The 15194-nt window shown below is 45.9% G+C and overlaps 1 protein-coding gene across 1 annotated transcript in view; it reads right to left on the reverse strand.

Moving 5' to 3' along the window:
* Positions 1–262: 262 nt before the first annotated feature.
* The window catches only part of LOC111982776 (mediator of RNA polymerase II transcription subunit 13-like), a 30354-nt gene continuing 15422 nt past the window's right edge, over positions 263–15194 (reverse strand). The window contains exons 13-31 of the mRNA XM_024014365.2: positions 14572–14659; positions 14249–14457; positions 13268–13467; positions 12279–13171; positions 11950–12117; positions 10831–11054; positions 10659–10744; positions 10454–10569; positions 9908–10283; positions 9441–9657; positions 9111–9302; positions 8620–8843; positions 8393–8535; positions 3984–4142; positions 3663–3848; positions 3332–3477; positions 3063–3227; positions 1155–1255; positions 263–1006 (exon numbers count right to left, since the gene is read on the reverse strand). Coding sequence (XP_023870133.1) covers positions 874–1006; positions 1155–1255; positions 3063–3227; positions 3332–3477; positions 3663–3848; positions 3984–4142; positions 8393–8535; positions 8620–8843; positions 9111–9302; positions 9441–9657; positions 9908–10283; positions 10454–10569; positions 10659–10744; positions 10831–11054; positions 11950–12117; positions 12279–13171; positions 13268–13467; positions 14249–14457; positions 14572–14659 — 4026 coding nt within the window. The 3' untranslated portion in view covers positions 263–873. The remainder of the gene's footprint in view (positions 1007–1154; positions 1256–3062; positions 3228–3331; positions 3478–3662; positions 3849–3983; positions 4143–8392; positions 8536–8619; positions 8844–9110; positions 9303–9440; positions 9658–9907; positions 10284–10453; positions 10570–10658; positions 10745–10830; positions 11055–11949; positions 12118–12278; positions 13172–13267; positions 13468–14248; positions 14458–14571; positions 14660–15194) is intronic.

Below are 15194 nucleotides of genomic sequence, written 5' to 3' on the forward strand. Positions count from 1 at the left end.
TCCATTCCCCAACACTGCAAACAATGTTTTCATAACAGAGACCAAGAAAAATGATAGGTAGACGCACTTTATTCCTAAAACAGAAGCTGCGGCACACATATATATGTACACACACACACACACATATATATATATATATATATATATATATATATACATACATACACACACAAAAACAATTCTCTAAATCTGTCATATAAAATATATATATATATATATATATATATATATATAATCTGACAATCTGTACCTCACATCCCATTTAACTGAACACATTGAATTACTGTGCAACAGACTCCGCCACTATAGCTGAGCTGTAAGTCCTGTCCACTCAAAAGGAAAGGATATAAATGCCCAGCCTACCTATCTGTACATCAGGGGAATTAAAATGTAAATACCCTTTAAAAAAAATTACTCTAAAAGCAGCCTACAGCAAATGCAGTTTACAGTTTTGTAATTCAAAAAAAATTTGATTACATTTTAAACCAATTCCTTTTAAAGTGGGATGGCAATACACACCATCAGATTTTTTATATATAAAAGATAAAGAAATAAAAATGACAAATTTAAACTTACAATAAATAATATATATGCAGGCATTTCATTAAGCTAACATTTTATCAGAAGATTGAAATCTAAGAATTAAAAAGACAACTTATTCTCCTTTATGAAACGTCCCTTATCCAAAATGATAAAATGGACACTTGGCATTTGATTGATAGGACACCTCCAGTGCTGCCATGGAGACGCTGGCTGGGGGAGATTCCTTATGGCCATGCCCCCACCCTGAAGTGTTGAGGGTCCATCCACTCCAGGAAACCCCCTTCCATTAGTTTCATGATGAGCTCCACAGATTCCACTTGATATTCTTGTTCAGAGCATGTTCATGATAAAGTTGTACATCTGGTTGAGCACCACAAAGTGAACAGGGAGACAGGAGCGCCGGTCCTGAGTGGCAGGGTCACACGTGAGCCAGGAGAGGGCATTGTACTGCTCCAGCACAAACCTGTCAGAGGCAGAGAACACATCACTATGTATAACTAACTATACATTCAATTCCCCTCTCTTTCCTAATAAACCTATGCTCTGCCTATCAAATCAGTGTATTTTCCATTTATGTTATTTCATAAAGGCTTTCATATTGAGCAGTGTACCTGAGCACGTCTGAGGTGTGGTTGGAGTCCAGAGGGTGGGAGTGTTTGCTGTGGAGAAGCTCATCTGATTGGACCGAGGACACGTGCAGGTGCAGGGAGGCCTGGGGAGTGACGACAGACAAGAGGTCAGCTAGATTAACACAAACGCTACACCAGTTAGATTAGAAAAGGGAAACATTCAAATGACAGGACTCCTGATCAAGTACGCATTTAAGTAAAGCATAAAAGTGCTGCTGAGTTTTAGGACCAGAGAAGAACAAACGCCTTTGGGAACAGAGTGAGTGTTAGGTTAACTGTCAGAGGAGCAGTAGGTAGGTACAGTACCAGTCAAAAGTAAGGACATACCTACTCATTCAAGGGTTTTTCTTTATTTTTTACTATTTTCTACATTGTAGAATAATAGTGAAGACATCAAAACTATGAAATAACACATATGGAATAATGCAGTAACCAACAAAAAAAGTAAAGAATCTCAAATATAAACTATATTGTTTTACAAAGTAGCCAGCTTTGCCTTGAAAGGTTTGCACACTTTTGGCATTCCCTCAACTAGCTTCATGAGGTAGTCACCTGGATTGCATTTCAATTAACAGGTGTGCCATGTTAACCTAATTTGTGAAATTTCTTTCCATCTTAATGCGTTTGAGACAATCGGTTGTGTTGTAGGGGTGCTATACAGAAGATTATMTTTTACCAAATAGGGCCAAGTCCATATTATGGCAAGAACAGCTCAAATAAGCAAAGAGAAACAGTCCATCATTACTTTAAGACATGAAGGTCAGTCAATCTGTGAAAAACACTTTGAAAGTTTCTTCAAGTGCAGTCGCAAAAACCATCAAGCGCTATGATGAAACTGGCTCTCATGAGGACCGCCACAGGAAGAAGACCGAGTTACCTCTGCTGTAGAGGATAATTTCATTAGCGTTAACTGCATCTCAGAAAGCAGCTCAAATGCTTCAGAGTTCAAGTAACAGACATCAACTGTTCAGAGGAGACTGCGTGAATCAGGCCTTCATGGTCAAATCACTGCAAAGAAACCAGTACTAAAAGCCACCAATAAGAAGGAGACTTGCTTGGGCAGAGTAGGTGAACGGATGATCCCCGCATATGTAGTTCCCACCGTGAAGCATGGAGGTGGTATGATGGTGCTTTGCTGGTGACACTGTTGGTGATYYATTTAGAATTCAAGGCACACTTAACCAGCATTGCTACCACAGCATTCTGCAGCGATACGCCATCCCATCTGGTTTGAGCTTAATAGGACTATCATTTGTTTTTCAACAGGACAATGACACAAAACACACCTCCAGGCTGTGTTAGGGCTATTTGACCAAGAAGGAGAGTGATGGACCAAGAAGGATGACCTGGCCTCCACAATTTTACATTTTACGTCATTTAGCAGACGCTCTTATCCAGAGCGACTTACAAATTGGAAAGTTCATACATATTCATCCTGGTCCACCCGTGGGGAATGAACCCACAACCCTGGCGTTGCAAGCGCCATGCTCTACCAACTGAGCCACACGGGACCTGTGGAGCCACACGGGACAATCACCTAAACCTCAACCCAATTGAGATGGGTTTGGAGGAGTTGGACCATAGAGTGAAGGAAAAGCAGCCAACAAGTGCACAGTATGTGGGAACTCCTTCAAGACAGTTGGAAAAGCATTCCAGGTGAAGGTGGTTGAGAGATTGCCAAGAGTCTGCAAAGCAGTCATCAAGGCAAAGGGTGGCAACTTTGAAGAATCTCAAATATATTTAGATTTGTTTAGCACTTTTTTGGTTGTGTGTTATTTAATAGTTGATGTCTTAACTATTATTCTACAATGTAGAAAATAGTTTTAAAAAATTAAGGAAAACCCTGGAATGAGTAGGTGTGTTCAAACATTTGACTGGTACTGTAGGTACCTTGAGGAACAGTGGGCACTGGTTCTGTGCCTGGGGGCAGGCTGACCAGAACCAGTCAGGCAGGGGGCCAGCCTTGGCTGTGGAGATTAAGTAGCCCAGGGCCATAGGCTGCTGCAAGATGTTCAGGGCCTCCTCGTGGGACTCCATACGATCTGTGCTCTGGCCCTGGAACACACCGGGACATAGGTTGACACCAATACTTATTCAACCTTCATTTACCAGCAGTCAGGTAAGCATCCTCCTGCTGGTAGTGTTGTGGAGGGGCTTACCTTGCTGCCGTCTCCCCCCTGGTGATAGTGTCCACCGGGGGAGTGAACRGGGGAGGTGGTGGGGGAGTTGGGCAGGATGTTGATGAGATCAGGGTCCACCATATCGTTATCAAAAAGGTCAAAGATGCCCATCCCATCTGAACCATCTATGAAGAGGGATAAACAAAGGGTCATTCAAGACTATGTCCCACTAGCTCAGACAGAGAGCTGCTCTGTCTCCCTGTTTCAGTAACATCGCCGTGTGGAGCCAGACTACAGCCAGAACCTAGAAATGCATCAACATTTACAGTGTGTGTGTGTGTGTGTGTGTGTGTGTGTGTGAGAGACTGACCAGGGTTGATGGGGTTGAAGGCGATGTCTAAGTTCTGTTCGGTGGTGGCGTTGTTGACCTGCACCATTGCCGAGGTGGGGAACACCAGGATGTGGGTGCAGGACGTGTCCTGAGGAGTGCTCAGCTGGGACGTCTGCATGTTCAGAGTGGTGCTGCGGCCGAACACTGAGCCTGTCGACACAGAGTCTACACAGCAGAGAGAAAGGTTAACACGATACAGATTCACGAAAAACATTTCAGGAATTTCAGTGGACACAAACAGGGGAAGCAAGGCTGCACTGTGCAGCCATTGCTCAAGGTTCAACTTCTGTTAATTTTTACCTGGCATGATGACAAAGGAGCCTTGGGGCTCCATGGCAACCAGGCAGGCGCTGAGGATGCTGGGAGTGTCTGCGGCAGAGATGCCACACATCCTGCAGGTCTCCTTGAGGCGCTTGCTGAGAGACTGCAGGTTCCTCCTGCTCAGCAGAATACTCCAGTCTGGAACACAGAGGGAGACAGGGAGGATGTCAGTCAGGGCACAACAAATCATGTACAACTCACTGTATATACACTACATGAACAAAAGTATCCCCGCATGTGTGGTTCCCACCGTTTAGCATGGAGGTGGTGGTGTGGGGGTGCTTTTCTGGTGACAGTGTAGGTGATTTAGTTAGAATTCAAGACACTTAACCAGCATGGCTACAAAAGCATTCTGCAGCGATACGCCATCCCATCTGGTTTACGCTTAGTGGGACTATCCTTTGTTTTTCAATAGGACAATGACACAAAACACACCTCCAGGCTATGTAAGGGCTATTTGACCAAGAAGGAGAGCGATTGAGTGCTGCATCAGATGACCTGGCCTCCACAATCACCCGACCTCAACCCAATTGAGATGGTTTGGGATGAGTCTGACCGCAGAGTAAAGGAAAAGCAGCCAACAAGTGCTCAGCATATGTGGGAACTCCTTCAAGACTGTTAGAAAAGCATTCCTCATGAAGCAGGTTGAGAGAATGCCAAGAGTGTGCAAAGCTSTCAAGGCAAAGGGTAGCAACTTTGAAGAATCTAAAATAAATGTTGATTTGCACACCACTTTTTTTGGAAATTCCACAAATTAGGTTAACATGGCACACCTGTTAATTGAAATGCATTCCAGGTGACTACCTCATGAAGCTAGCTGAGGGAATGCCAAGAGTGTGCAAACCTTTCAAGGCAAAGGTGGCTACTTTGTAAAACAATAGTTTATATTTGAGATTCTTTTTTTGTTGGTTACTGCATTATTCCATAGGTTTTATTTCATAGTTTTGATGTCWTCMCTATTATTCTACAATGTAGAAAATGGTAAAAAAATTCAGAAAAACCCTTAATTGAGTAAGTGTGTTCAAACTTTTGGCTGGTACTGTGTGTGTGTGTGTGTATATAAATATACACTGCTCAAAAAAATTAAGGGAACACTAAAATAACACATCCTAGATCTGAATGAATGAAATATTCTTATTAAATACTTTTTTCTTTACATAGTTGAATGTGCTGACAACAAAATCACACAAAAATTATCAATGGAAATCAAATTTATCAACCCATGGAGGTCTGGATTTGGAGTCACACTCAAAATTAAAAGTGGAACACCACACTACAGGCTGATCCAACTTTGAATTTGTAATGTCCTTAAAACAAGTCAAAATGAGGCTCAGTAGTGTGTGTGGCCTCCACGTGCCTGTATGACCTCCCTACAACGCCTGGGCATGCTCCTGATGAGGTGCGGATGGTCTCCTGAGGGATCTCCACCCAGACCTGGACTAAAGCATCCGCCAACTCCTGGACAGTCTTGTGTGCAACGTGGCGTTGGTGGATGGAGCGAGACATGATGTCCCAGATGTGCTCAATTGGATTCAGGTCTGGAAACGGGCAGGCCAGTCCATAGCATCAATGCCTTCTTCTTGCAGGAACTGCTGACACACTCCAGCCACATGAGGTCAAGCATTGTCTTGCATTAGGAGGAACCCAGGCCAACCGCACCAGCATATGGTCTCACAAGGGGTCTGAAGATCTCATTTCGCGTACCTAATGGCAGTCAGGCTACCTCTGGCGAGCACATGGAGGCTGTGCGCCCCCCAAAGAAATGCCACCCCACACCATGACTGACCCACCGCCAAACCGGTCATGCTGGAGGATGTTGCAGGCAGCAGAACGTTCTCCACGGCGTCTCCAGACTGTCACATGTGCCAGTGTGAACCTGCTTTCATCTGTGAAGAGCACAGGGCGCCAGTGGCGAATTTGCCAATCTTGGTGTTCTCTAGCAAATGCCAAACGTCCTGCACGGTGTTGGGCTGTAAGCACAACCCCCACCTGTGGACACGGCCCTCATACCACCCTCATGGAGTCTGTTTCTGACCGTTTGAGCAGACACATGCACATTTGTGGCCTGCTGGAGGTCATTTTGCAGGGCTCTGGCAGTGCTCCTCCTGCTCCTTCTTGCACAAAGGCGGAGGTAGCGGTCCTGCTGCTGGGTTGTTGCCCTCCTACGGCCTCCTCCACGTCTCCTGATGTACTGGCCTGTCTCCTGGTAGCGCCTCCATGCTCTGGACACTACGCTGACAGACACAGCAAACCTTCTTGCCACCAGCTCGCATTGATGTGCCATCCTGGATGAGCTGCACTACCTGAGCCACTTGTGTGGGTTGTAGACTCCGTCTCATGCTACCACTAGAGTGAAAGCACCGCCAGCATTCAAAAGTGACCAAAACATCAGCCAGGAAGCATAGGAACTGAGAAGTGGTCTGTGGTCACCACCTGCAGAACCACTCCTTTATTGGGGGTGTCTTGCTAATTGCCTATAATTTCCCACTTTTGTCTATTCCATTTGCACAACAGCATGTGAAATTTATTGTCAATCAGTGTTGCTTCCTAAGTGGACAGTTTGATTTCACAGAAGTGTGATTGACTTGGAGTTACATTGTGTTGTTTAAGTGTTCCCTTTATTTTTTTGAGCAGTATATATATATATATATATATGTGTGGTATGTATATACACACGCACAGTTGAAGTCAGAAAGTTACATACGCCTTAGCCAAATACATTTAAACTCTGTTTTTCACAATTCCTGACATTTAATCCTAGTAAAAATTGCCTGTATTAGGTCAGTTAGGGTCACCACTTTATTTTAAGAATGTGAAATGTCAGAATAATAGTAGAGGGAATGGTTTATTTCAGCTTTTATTTCTTTCATCACATCCCCAGTGGGTCAGAAGTTTACATACACTCAATTAGTATTTGGTAGCATTGCCTTTAAATTGTTTAACTTGGGTCAAACGTTTTGGGTAGCCTTCCACAAGCTTCCCACAATAGGTTCGGTGAATGTTGGCCCATTCCTCCTGACAGAGCTGGTGTAACTGAGTCAGGTTTGTAGGCCTCCCTGCTCGCACACGCTTTTTCAGGTCTGCCCACAAATTTTCTATGGGATTAAGGTCAGGGTTTTGTGATGGCCACTCCAATACCTTGACTTTGTTGTCCTTAAGCTATTTTGCCACAACTTTGGAAGCATGCTTGGGGTCATTGTCCACTTGGAAGACCCATTTGCGACCAAGCTTCAATATATCCACATAATTTTCCTCCTCATGATGCCATCTATTTTGTGAAGTGCACCAGTCCCTCCTGCAGCAAAGAACCCCCACAGCATGATGCTGCCCCCGCCGTGCTTCACGTTTGGGATGGTGTTCTTCAGCTTGCAAGCATCCCCCCTTTCCCTCCAAACATAACGATGGTCATTATGGCCAAACAGGTATATTTCTGTTTCATCAGACCAGAGGACATTTCTCCAAAAAGTACAATCTTTGTCCCCATGTGCAGTTGCAAACCGTAGTCTCGCTTTTTTATGGCGGTTTTGGAGCAGTGGCTTCTTCCTTGCCGAGTGGCCTTTCAGGTTATGTTGATATGGGACTCGTTTTACTGTGGATTTAGATACTTTGTACCCGTTTCCTCCAGCATCTTCACAGGGTCCTTTGCTGTTGTGCTGGGATTGATTTGCACTTTTCGTACCAAAGTACGTTCATCTCTAGAAGACAGAACGCATCTCCTTCCTGAGCGGTATGACTTCTGCGTGGTCCCATGGTATTTATACTTGCGTACTATTGTTTGTACAGATGAACGTGGTACCTTCAGGCATTTGGAAATTGCTCCCAAGGATGAACCAGATTTTCCCATGATGTCAAGCAAAGAGGCACTGAGTTTCAAGGTAGGCCTTGAAATACATCCACAGGTACACCAACAATTCATTTAAATGATGTCAATTAGCCTATCAGAAGCTTCTAAATCCATGACAATTTTCTGGAATTTCCCAAGCTGTTTAAAGGCACAATCAACTTAGCGTATGTAAACTTCTGACCTACTGGAATTGTGATACAGTGAATTATAAGTGAAATAATCTGTCTGTAAACAATTGTTTGGAAAAATTACTTGTGCCATGGACAAAGTAAATGTCCTAACCGACTTGCCAAAACTATAGTTTGTTAACAAGAAATGTGGAGTGGTTGAAAAACGAGTTTTAATAACACCAACCTTAGTGCATGTCAATTTCAACTGTGTGTGTGTGTGTGTGTATATATATAACACTGTGTGTGTTATATATATACACACACACAGTTGAAGTTGACATGCACTTAGGTTGGATATATATATATATATATCCAACCTATGTATCACACACACACCTCTCTGTGTGGCATACATACATCTCTGTGTGGCATACCTCGTAACTCTCCGTGGCCCATCCTGCCCAGGCGGCCAATCACCACCCTCCAGGGAAGTGATGTCACCTGCACCAAGCCTAGACACCACTCCCACAGCTTCTGCAGGCCCAGTCGTCTGGCTGAACCCTTTTTCCTCCGAGCCCTTTACAGAGGACACGACAAAGTCACAAAAGAGACAGATTCTGAATTGAATTTGAGCATCTACCAATTGACATGTGTCACTGACCTGTTTGGCACATCAATGCTGATGATGCATGTCTCCAGCAGCTCTCCTGATTGGTCAGTACAGGAGGCCAGGAGCCAGCGCTGGTCATGCGACAGGCAGTAGCCCACAAACAGCACATTGTACTTCTGAGAGGCCTCTCCGAACGTCTCCCCCAGCTCTGTCTGCTTGTCCTTGATGGGCGCCAGGATGAACGGTGGTGTGTACAAACGCAGACACTCCGGCCTCTGCAAAGGCGTGAAAGTCAAACGGTCAGACCAATGGTTCCTTACGTGTCACTTAGAAAGCTGCATTTAGTAAGCCATTGTGATTTATTCAACAGAGCAGTGGTCTCTTGGATCATCAAGGTATATGCAAGGAGTTGCCAAAGACCAGGATGTTATGTTAAACAAACCATTCACATTGTGACAAGTTTCTAGAACTGATAAGCAGTCTAAATCAATCCATTAATAATATTTGTGAGGTTTTAGTGCAGTTTCCTATGTGTTATTTACCTCTGAGCTCCTCAGTGCCATGTCGATGGCCAGGCCAGGGCCGAAGCCCGTCAGAGCCTTGATGTTGGTGTTGCTGGGGAGGGGCCGTCTGCACTGGGTGAACACCGAAAAGGCCAGGGACTTGAGGTGCTGACCATAGAGATGGCGCTCCTCAATGCGTACTGGCTGCAACAAGTACTGGCAGGGAATGATCTGACCAACACATAGACACCGTAGTTTTAACCACACCAACCCCACAGGTGTTTGAAAACTGTTGTCAAAAGAGCCAATGTGCTGAACATAAATATGAATGGTCTGCAGTCTGGCTACATGTGTCAAGTCCTCCATTACCTGCACAGACACAGAGTTTCTGATGTGAGGCGGCAGGAACTGGAGCATCTCCACATAGCAGCGCAGCAGACCCAGCGTCCACACACTTGAGTGGGTGTCCTTCTCCCCGTCCTCGTAGCTGAAGGGGTCCACGATGTAGACTACAATGGCCGGGGGGAACGTCACTGCATGGGACTCTCCGTCTGTAGGGATGCCAACCTTATCTCTCTCCAACGTGCTATAGAGAGAGAAGCACTCGGGTCAAAGGTCAAACAACCAATAATCAACTAGCTTTATCTATTAGATTAAAGATATTTAGCAGGCCAAATGTTCTCTTCCAGACAAGCCGTGGATAAAAATGGGAGAGATGGGTAAGGTCGTAATTCAGCCTATTCCAAGTGCGTGTAAATTAAACTCAGGGCTACAAGTGGTGCTACAGAAAATCAGTGTGACTAAACCAGAGGATGTCAGCTGGTGAGGGTACATACGTCTCCACGGGCTCGGTGGTGGCCTGGGGCTGGTTGGCAGTGGGGCCATTCTCTCCTGTGGTCTGAGCACCCAACTGTGGCCCGTTCTGGGAGACGCTGCCCTGCAGGCCTGATGTCCCGTATGGTGTGTAGGAGCTGGGCTTGGCTGAGGGCATTCCTACTCCCCCTATCCCTCCCACTGCCTGGGGGCCTATGGTGGAGGAGGGTGGGGTGCTGATGGTAGGCTGGGCAGTGCTGCTGCTGGTGGAGCTCTGGGGGCCTGAGGAGTGGGTGGTGGAGCAGGGGGACTGGGAGGAGGAGGACTGGGGAGAGGCCACAGCGGGGCTGTGCTGGTTCAACAAAGAGCTGTCCAGAGACTGCCCAGCCAGGTATGGAGCTGAGGAGAGTAACAAAAATGTTGAGAAAAAGAAGACCAATGTCAGATATTAAGAGGCACCCAACTTGCCTTTGTAGAAGCCAAATCAAAAATTATAAACACAAGAGATACCAGCTCTTATTCAGTACAATCTCCTGAAATAGAAAATGGCAATCTAATGAACGACGTACCCAGGTCATGTCGGCACACTTGGGCGTAGAGTTTGAGTTTGCTGAAGGCCTCGCTGTTCCCGTTGCTGCTGGCCATCTTGAGGAACCAATCACTGAGGGGCTGCTCTGCCAGGTTCCTGCCCTCTGCCGTACCAACCCGCAATATGCCATCTGCATGAGTCTTACAGAGCTGTCTCTTATACACATCTAGATGTGTATAAGAGACAGGTTCCTGCCCTCTGCCGTACCAACCCGCAATATGCCATCTGCATGAGTCTTACAGATTGGTCTGTGCTGACCCAGCCGACAGGCCTGCAAATAGAAAAACATGGGTAAACGTACCAATTTTCTTAAACATTTATATTTTATTAGACTATGGGGGGGGTCTATCTGCTTACCTCGTACACGGCCGTAAGGTCCTTGAAGAAGCTCTTAGCCCCGCGGAGCAGAGCCTCGTTCTCAGGACAGACGACTACATATCCCACGTCCCTGTGGGAGCCGAAGGGGTCCAGCAGGAGCTTCTCCCAGTAAGGCAAGCCGAAAGGCGACAGCACCACAAAGTCATACTCATAGCCCACCAGGAAGGTAGGGATGGGCAGGGGCTCTGGAGACTCGTCAGTGCCTAATGGTTTAGAGAGGAGGGACAGTCAGACTCATTGCAAAGTTTAGTTAAGGGCGGCAGGTAGCCTAGCAGATAAGAGCATTGGGCCAGTAACTGAAAAAAATGCTTTGTGTAAACTTAAACCAAATCAATTTTATTTATATAGCCCTTCTTACATCAGCTAATATCTCGAAGTGCTGTACAGAAACCCAGCCTAAAACCCCAAATAGCAAGCAATGCAGGTGTAGAAGCACGGTGGCTAGGAAAAACTCCCTAGAAAGGCCAAAACCTAGGAAGAAACCTAGAGAGGAACCAGGCTATGAGCCTCTTCTGGCTGTGCCGGGTGGAGATTATAACAGAACATGGCCAAGATGTTCAAATGTTCATAAATGACCAGCATGGTCAAATAATAATAATCACAGTAGTTAGAGGGTGTAGCAAGTCAGCACCTCAGGAGGATTGGCTTTTCATAGCCAATCATTAAGAGTATCTCTACCGCTCCTGCGGTCTCTAGAGAGTTGAAAACAGCAGGTCTGGGACAGAAAAGAGACAGATAGAAAAGACAATGGACCTATATATATTTTTAATAATATAATATTTGAGAACTAACAAAATAAAAGCTAGACAATCAGGGTGAATTACATTTAGAAAACAATGCATTTTGTAGTATGGATTTTGTCATTATGTTGGAGCAAAATAACACAGCATTAACCATGGCAAAATGCATGTAATTGCAGGAAATTCAATTTAAAAGGGAAAAAGATTCTCAGCTCCATGCAGACATTTATAGAATTGAAAGAATTCTCTTCAATTCAGCTGCACCGAAAGGCCACCACCTAAGCYCCTTTTTGATACAGAAAAAGCACTGGATGCATTCATCTTTAAGTAGTATTATTATTATTGTCCTTGTGTTTACCGTAGGATCCCCTGCCGGCCATCTTGTGAAACTGCTGCCAGGTGAGAGGTCCCTGAACTCCCCAGGACCGTATGCTCCTCTTCTTCTGGATGGCATCCTGGAGTACAGGCTGGAGGGAGAGCAACACCCGCAGCACGTCCTGAGAAAACAGCCTGCTCACTTCTGCAGCTGGAGGGGGAAACAGAGGGTGGGAGGGATCAGCATCATACAAACACACATCCAACCAAGAAGACTGGGTTTCACATAAGAGGAGTAGGAAGAAAAGGAGGAACAAGAGCAGGARGGGAAACAAGTTTGTGCATTGTCAATGAGTGAAGGAGCGGACTCACCTTTGCGTTTAGGCCAGTTGTGTAGACACGTACTCTTAACCAGTGCCTCGTCCACCTTGCCTCCTGACATGTTGTCCATGAACTGCCGGCCATGCTCCAGAGCCATGTAGCAGTCATTATAGCAGTCCCTCTCCTCCACCCGTAGAGAAAAGCGAGAGGGGCCTGAGGACAGAGCCCTGGGGTACTCCACCCCAGCCATGGGGGAGAATGGGTTGGTACACTGGTCCTGCAGTAGCAGGATGAGCTCGTCTGGGGGCCTCTCTTTGGGGTTGCCAGTCCTGTGAAGGGAGGCAGCGTGCAGCTCCTGGAAACGCCTCTCAGAGTCCCGGCCAGCGTCAGAGTCGCGCCCCACCACGTCCAGCTCGTCCTCCAGGAAGAGCCCAGCCGAGCTRCCGTAGCGGCGGTTGACCACGGCGCTGAAACCGCAGGTACAGGGGTACTGTGCCTCGCCGTTGTCATTAAGATACACGCCCACGTCTGCGCCACGGATGTTCATGTTGCACACGCACACGCAGCAGCTGTCAAAGTTACAGTCCTTGAAAAGGTTCATGACGGACTCGGAGAGGATGAGGGTGACGTAGAGGCTATGGGCCTCAGGGATGGAGGGCACGGTGGCTGGCTCCACTGAGCTGAGAGGTCGGCAGGTGGAAGGGGTGGAGGCGGGCGAGTAGAGGTCAGAGTTGTCATATTTGAGCGATCCCTGGACACTGGCTGGCCCTCTTGGGGTGCGTGGGGTACGGGGAGTGCGTGGGGTGGGGGCGGAGAAGCGGGGTGTGGCCGGGGAGGGCAGGATGCCCGTGCCGCTGTTGCTGGGTGGGGCACTGTTGGACATGAAGGGCGTGTGGGTCTGAGGTGTGTAGCTCTGGTAGTCTGGCTCAACACTGGGGATGTTACTGAAATAGGGAGACAACAGCACAAACATTAAAACCCCTGACACACAAGTGGGTACATGACTTGTATAATTCAAGGGGACCAGTCTGATTGGTTACCCGTCTTTGGTGAGGAGGCCCATGGATGGCACTGGGGGTATGAGCTCCAGTTTGCCCATGGTCCAGCTGGGTGTGTAAACACAGTCCTCTGGCAGCTTGATGGGCATCATACACTGACTGGGCAGCATCTTCAGYGGAGCAAACATGGAGCAGCCCGTGAATGCCTTGCACGCCTCCGACTTGTAAACAAACGAGAAGTCCTGGAAGTAGATGGGGGAGAGAAGGAAAATAAGCCACTATAATACTTCAGCAAGTCTAAGCTTAGAGAAAGTATTGAAGCTGACAACAGCATGGACTAGACAGAGTATGTTAAATAAGACGTCAGTCTTATTCCACCCCCCCCAGAAAAAAAATTACTTACACTACGAGCACTTTGCTGATACCCTGTACTTACTACGACATGTGGTTGTCTCACCGAGCTATCCTTAGATGAATGCACTAACTGAAAGTCATTCTGGATAAGAGCAACCGCTAAATGACTAAAAAGTTAATGTAAAATCGAGACCCTCCACACTAGACTGAAGTTAAAGGCCCATTACAATCAACATTTTTATTTTCCTGTGTTTTAGAAATATTTCCACACCATGAGGTTGGAATAATGTTGTGAAAACGATATTGCCCTTTTAGTGTAAGAGCTGTTAGAAAAGACCACATGAAATTTCTGTCCGTTTTGGCGGGATGGAGTTTTGGCATTGCTTGGGTACGTCACCAGGCGGTATAAGTCACTAGACCAATAACAAAGAGTTTCAAACCTCTCTGCCAATAACAGCTATTTGTCAGGTTACATATCCCTCCCATTAGGCCCCAAACTCTGACAGTTCTTGCAAATTCTTGCTTGAGAAATTGCTCTGGCAATTTKCTAAGATGCCATTTGTTATTTTTGACCATTTTAATAGAAAACAATAAGAGAAAGTACTTAATTATTACCCAGAAATGATTTTAAATCAAGATAAAAACAGCTGCATTGGGCCTTTAAGATACCTTGATCTCAGAAGGCTTGGGGCTGCAGAAGCCTTCCTCCACCTCCATCTTGTAGTGGCTGCTAAACTGGCTCCCATCCAGCAGAGTGAGGCCCAACCCACCCTCCAGGCCACTGTAGTCCTTCCCCCCAGTGTTCATGGGGGAGTAGCCCATGATGTGCTGTTCCAGAGAGGGGGGGGTGGGGAACATCTTGTGCAGGTCAGCAGAGCCTGGGGACAGGAAGGTGAACAGAGGAATCACCCTATTGTTTGCTAAATTAATGTAGGATACAGTGATGACCTAAAGAGGAACTTTAGGGAAGGAATTTGAGAAAGTAAACATACTTATGCAGGACAGAGGGTCCAGATTTGATGTTTTGTGTTCCTTACTGCCAAACTTGTCTCCATGTACTCCTGCTCTCCTGGATCCAGGCTGTTGGGGACAGATCATTTTAAAAAGGCTTTGAACAGAGAGCTTTTCTAAGACTTTACACAATGTTCTGTTAGCAAATTATCAACTTAAGATATGGAAATGGGCAAAGGGATATGTAACCCAAACAATGTTGCCCCCCATGTAGATGAGAACTACAGTGCCTTCAGAAAGTATTCATACTTCTTAACTTATTCAAAATGTTGTTAAAGCCTGAATTCAAAATGGATAAAATATAGTTTGTTTTTGCCCACCCATCTACACACAATACTCCATGACAAAGTGAACAAATGTTTTGAGAAATGTTAGCAAATGTATTACAGAAATATCTAATTTACATAAGTATTTACACCCACAAGTCAACACTTTGTAGAAGCACCTTTGGCAGTGATTACAGCTTTGAGTTGCCCTGGGTATGTCTATCAGTTTTGCACATCTGGATTTGGGGATTTTCTCCCATTCAAGATTTACTCAAGCTCTGTTAAGTTAGATGGAGAGCAGCAGTGAACAGTAATCTTTCCACAACAGATTTGCAATG

This window comes from Salvelinus sp. IW2-2015, linkage group LG22 (genome assembly GCF_002910315.2).
Source record: "Salvelinus sp. IW2-2015 linkage group LG22, ASM291031v2, whole genome shotgun sequence".
Taxonomy (NCBI): Eukaryota; Metazoa; Chordata; class Actinopteri; order Salmoniformes; family Salmonidae; genus Salvelinus; species Salvelinus sp. IW2-2015.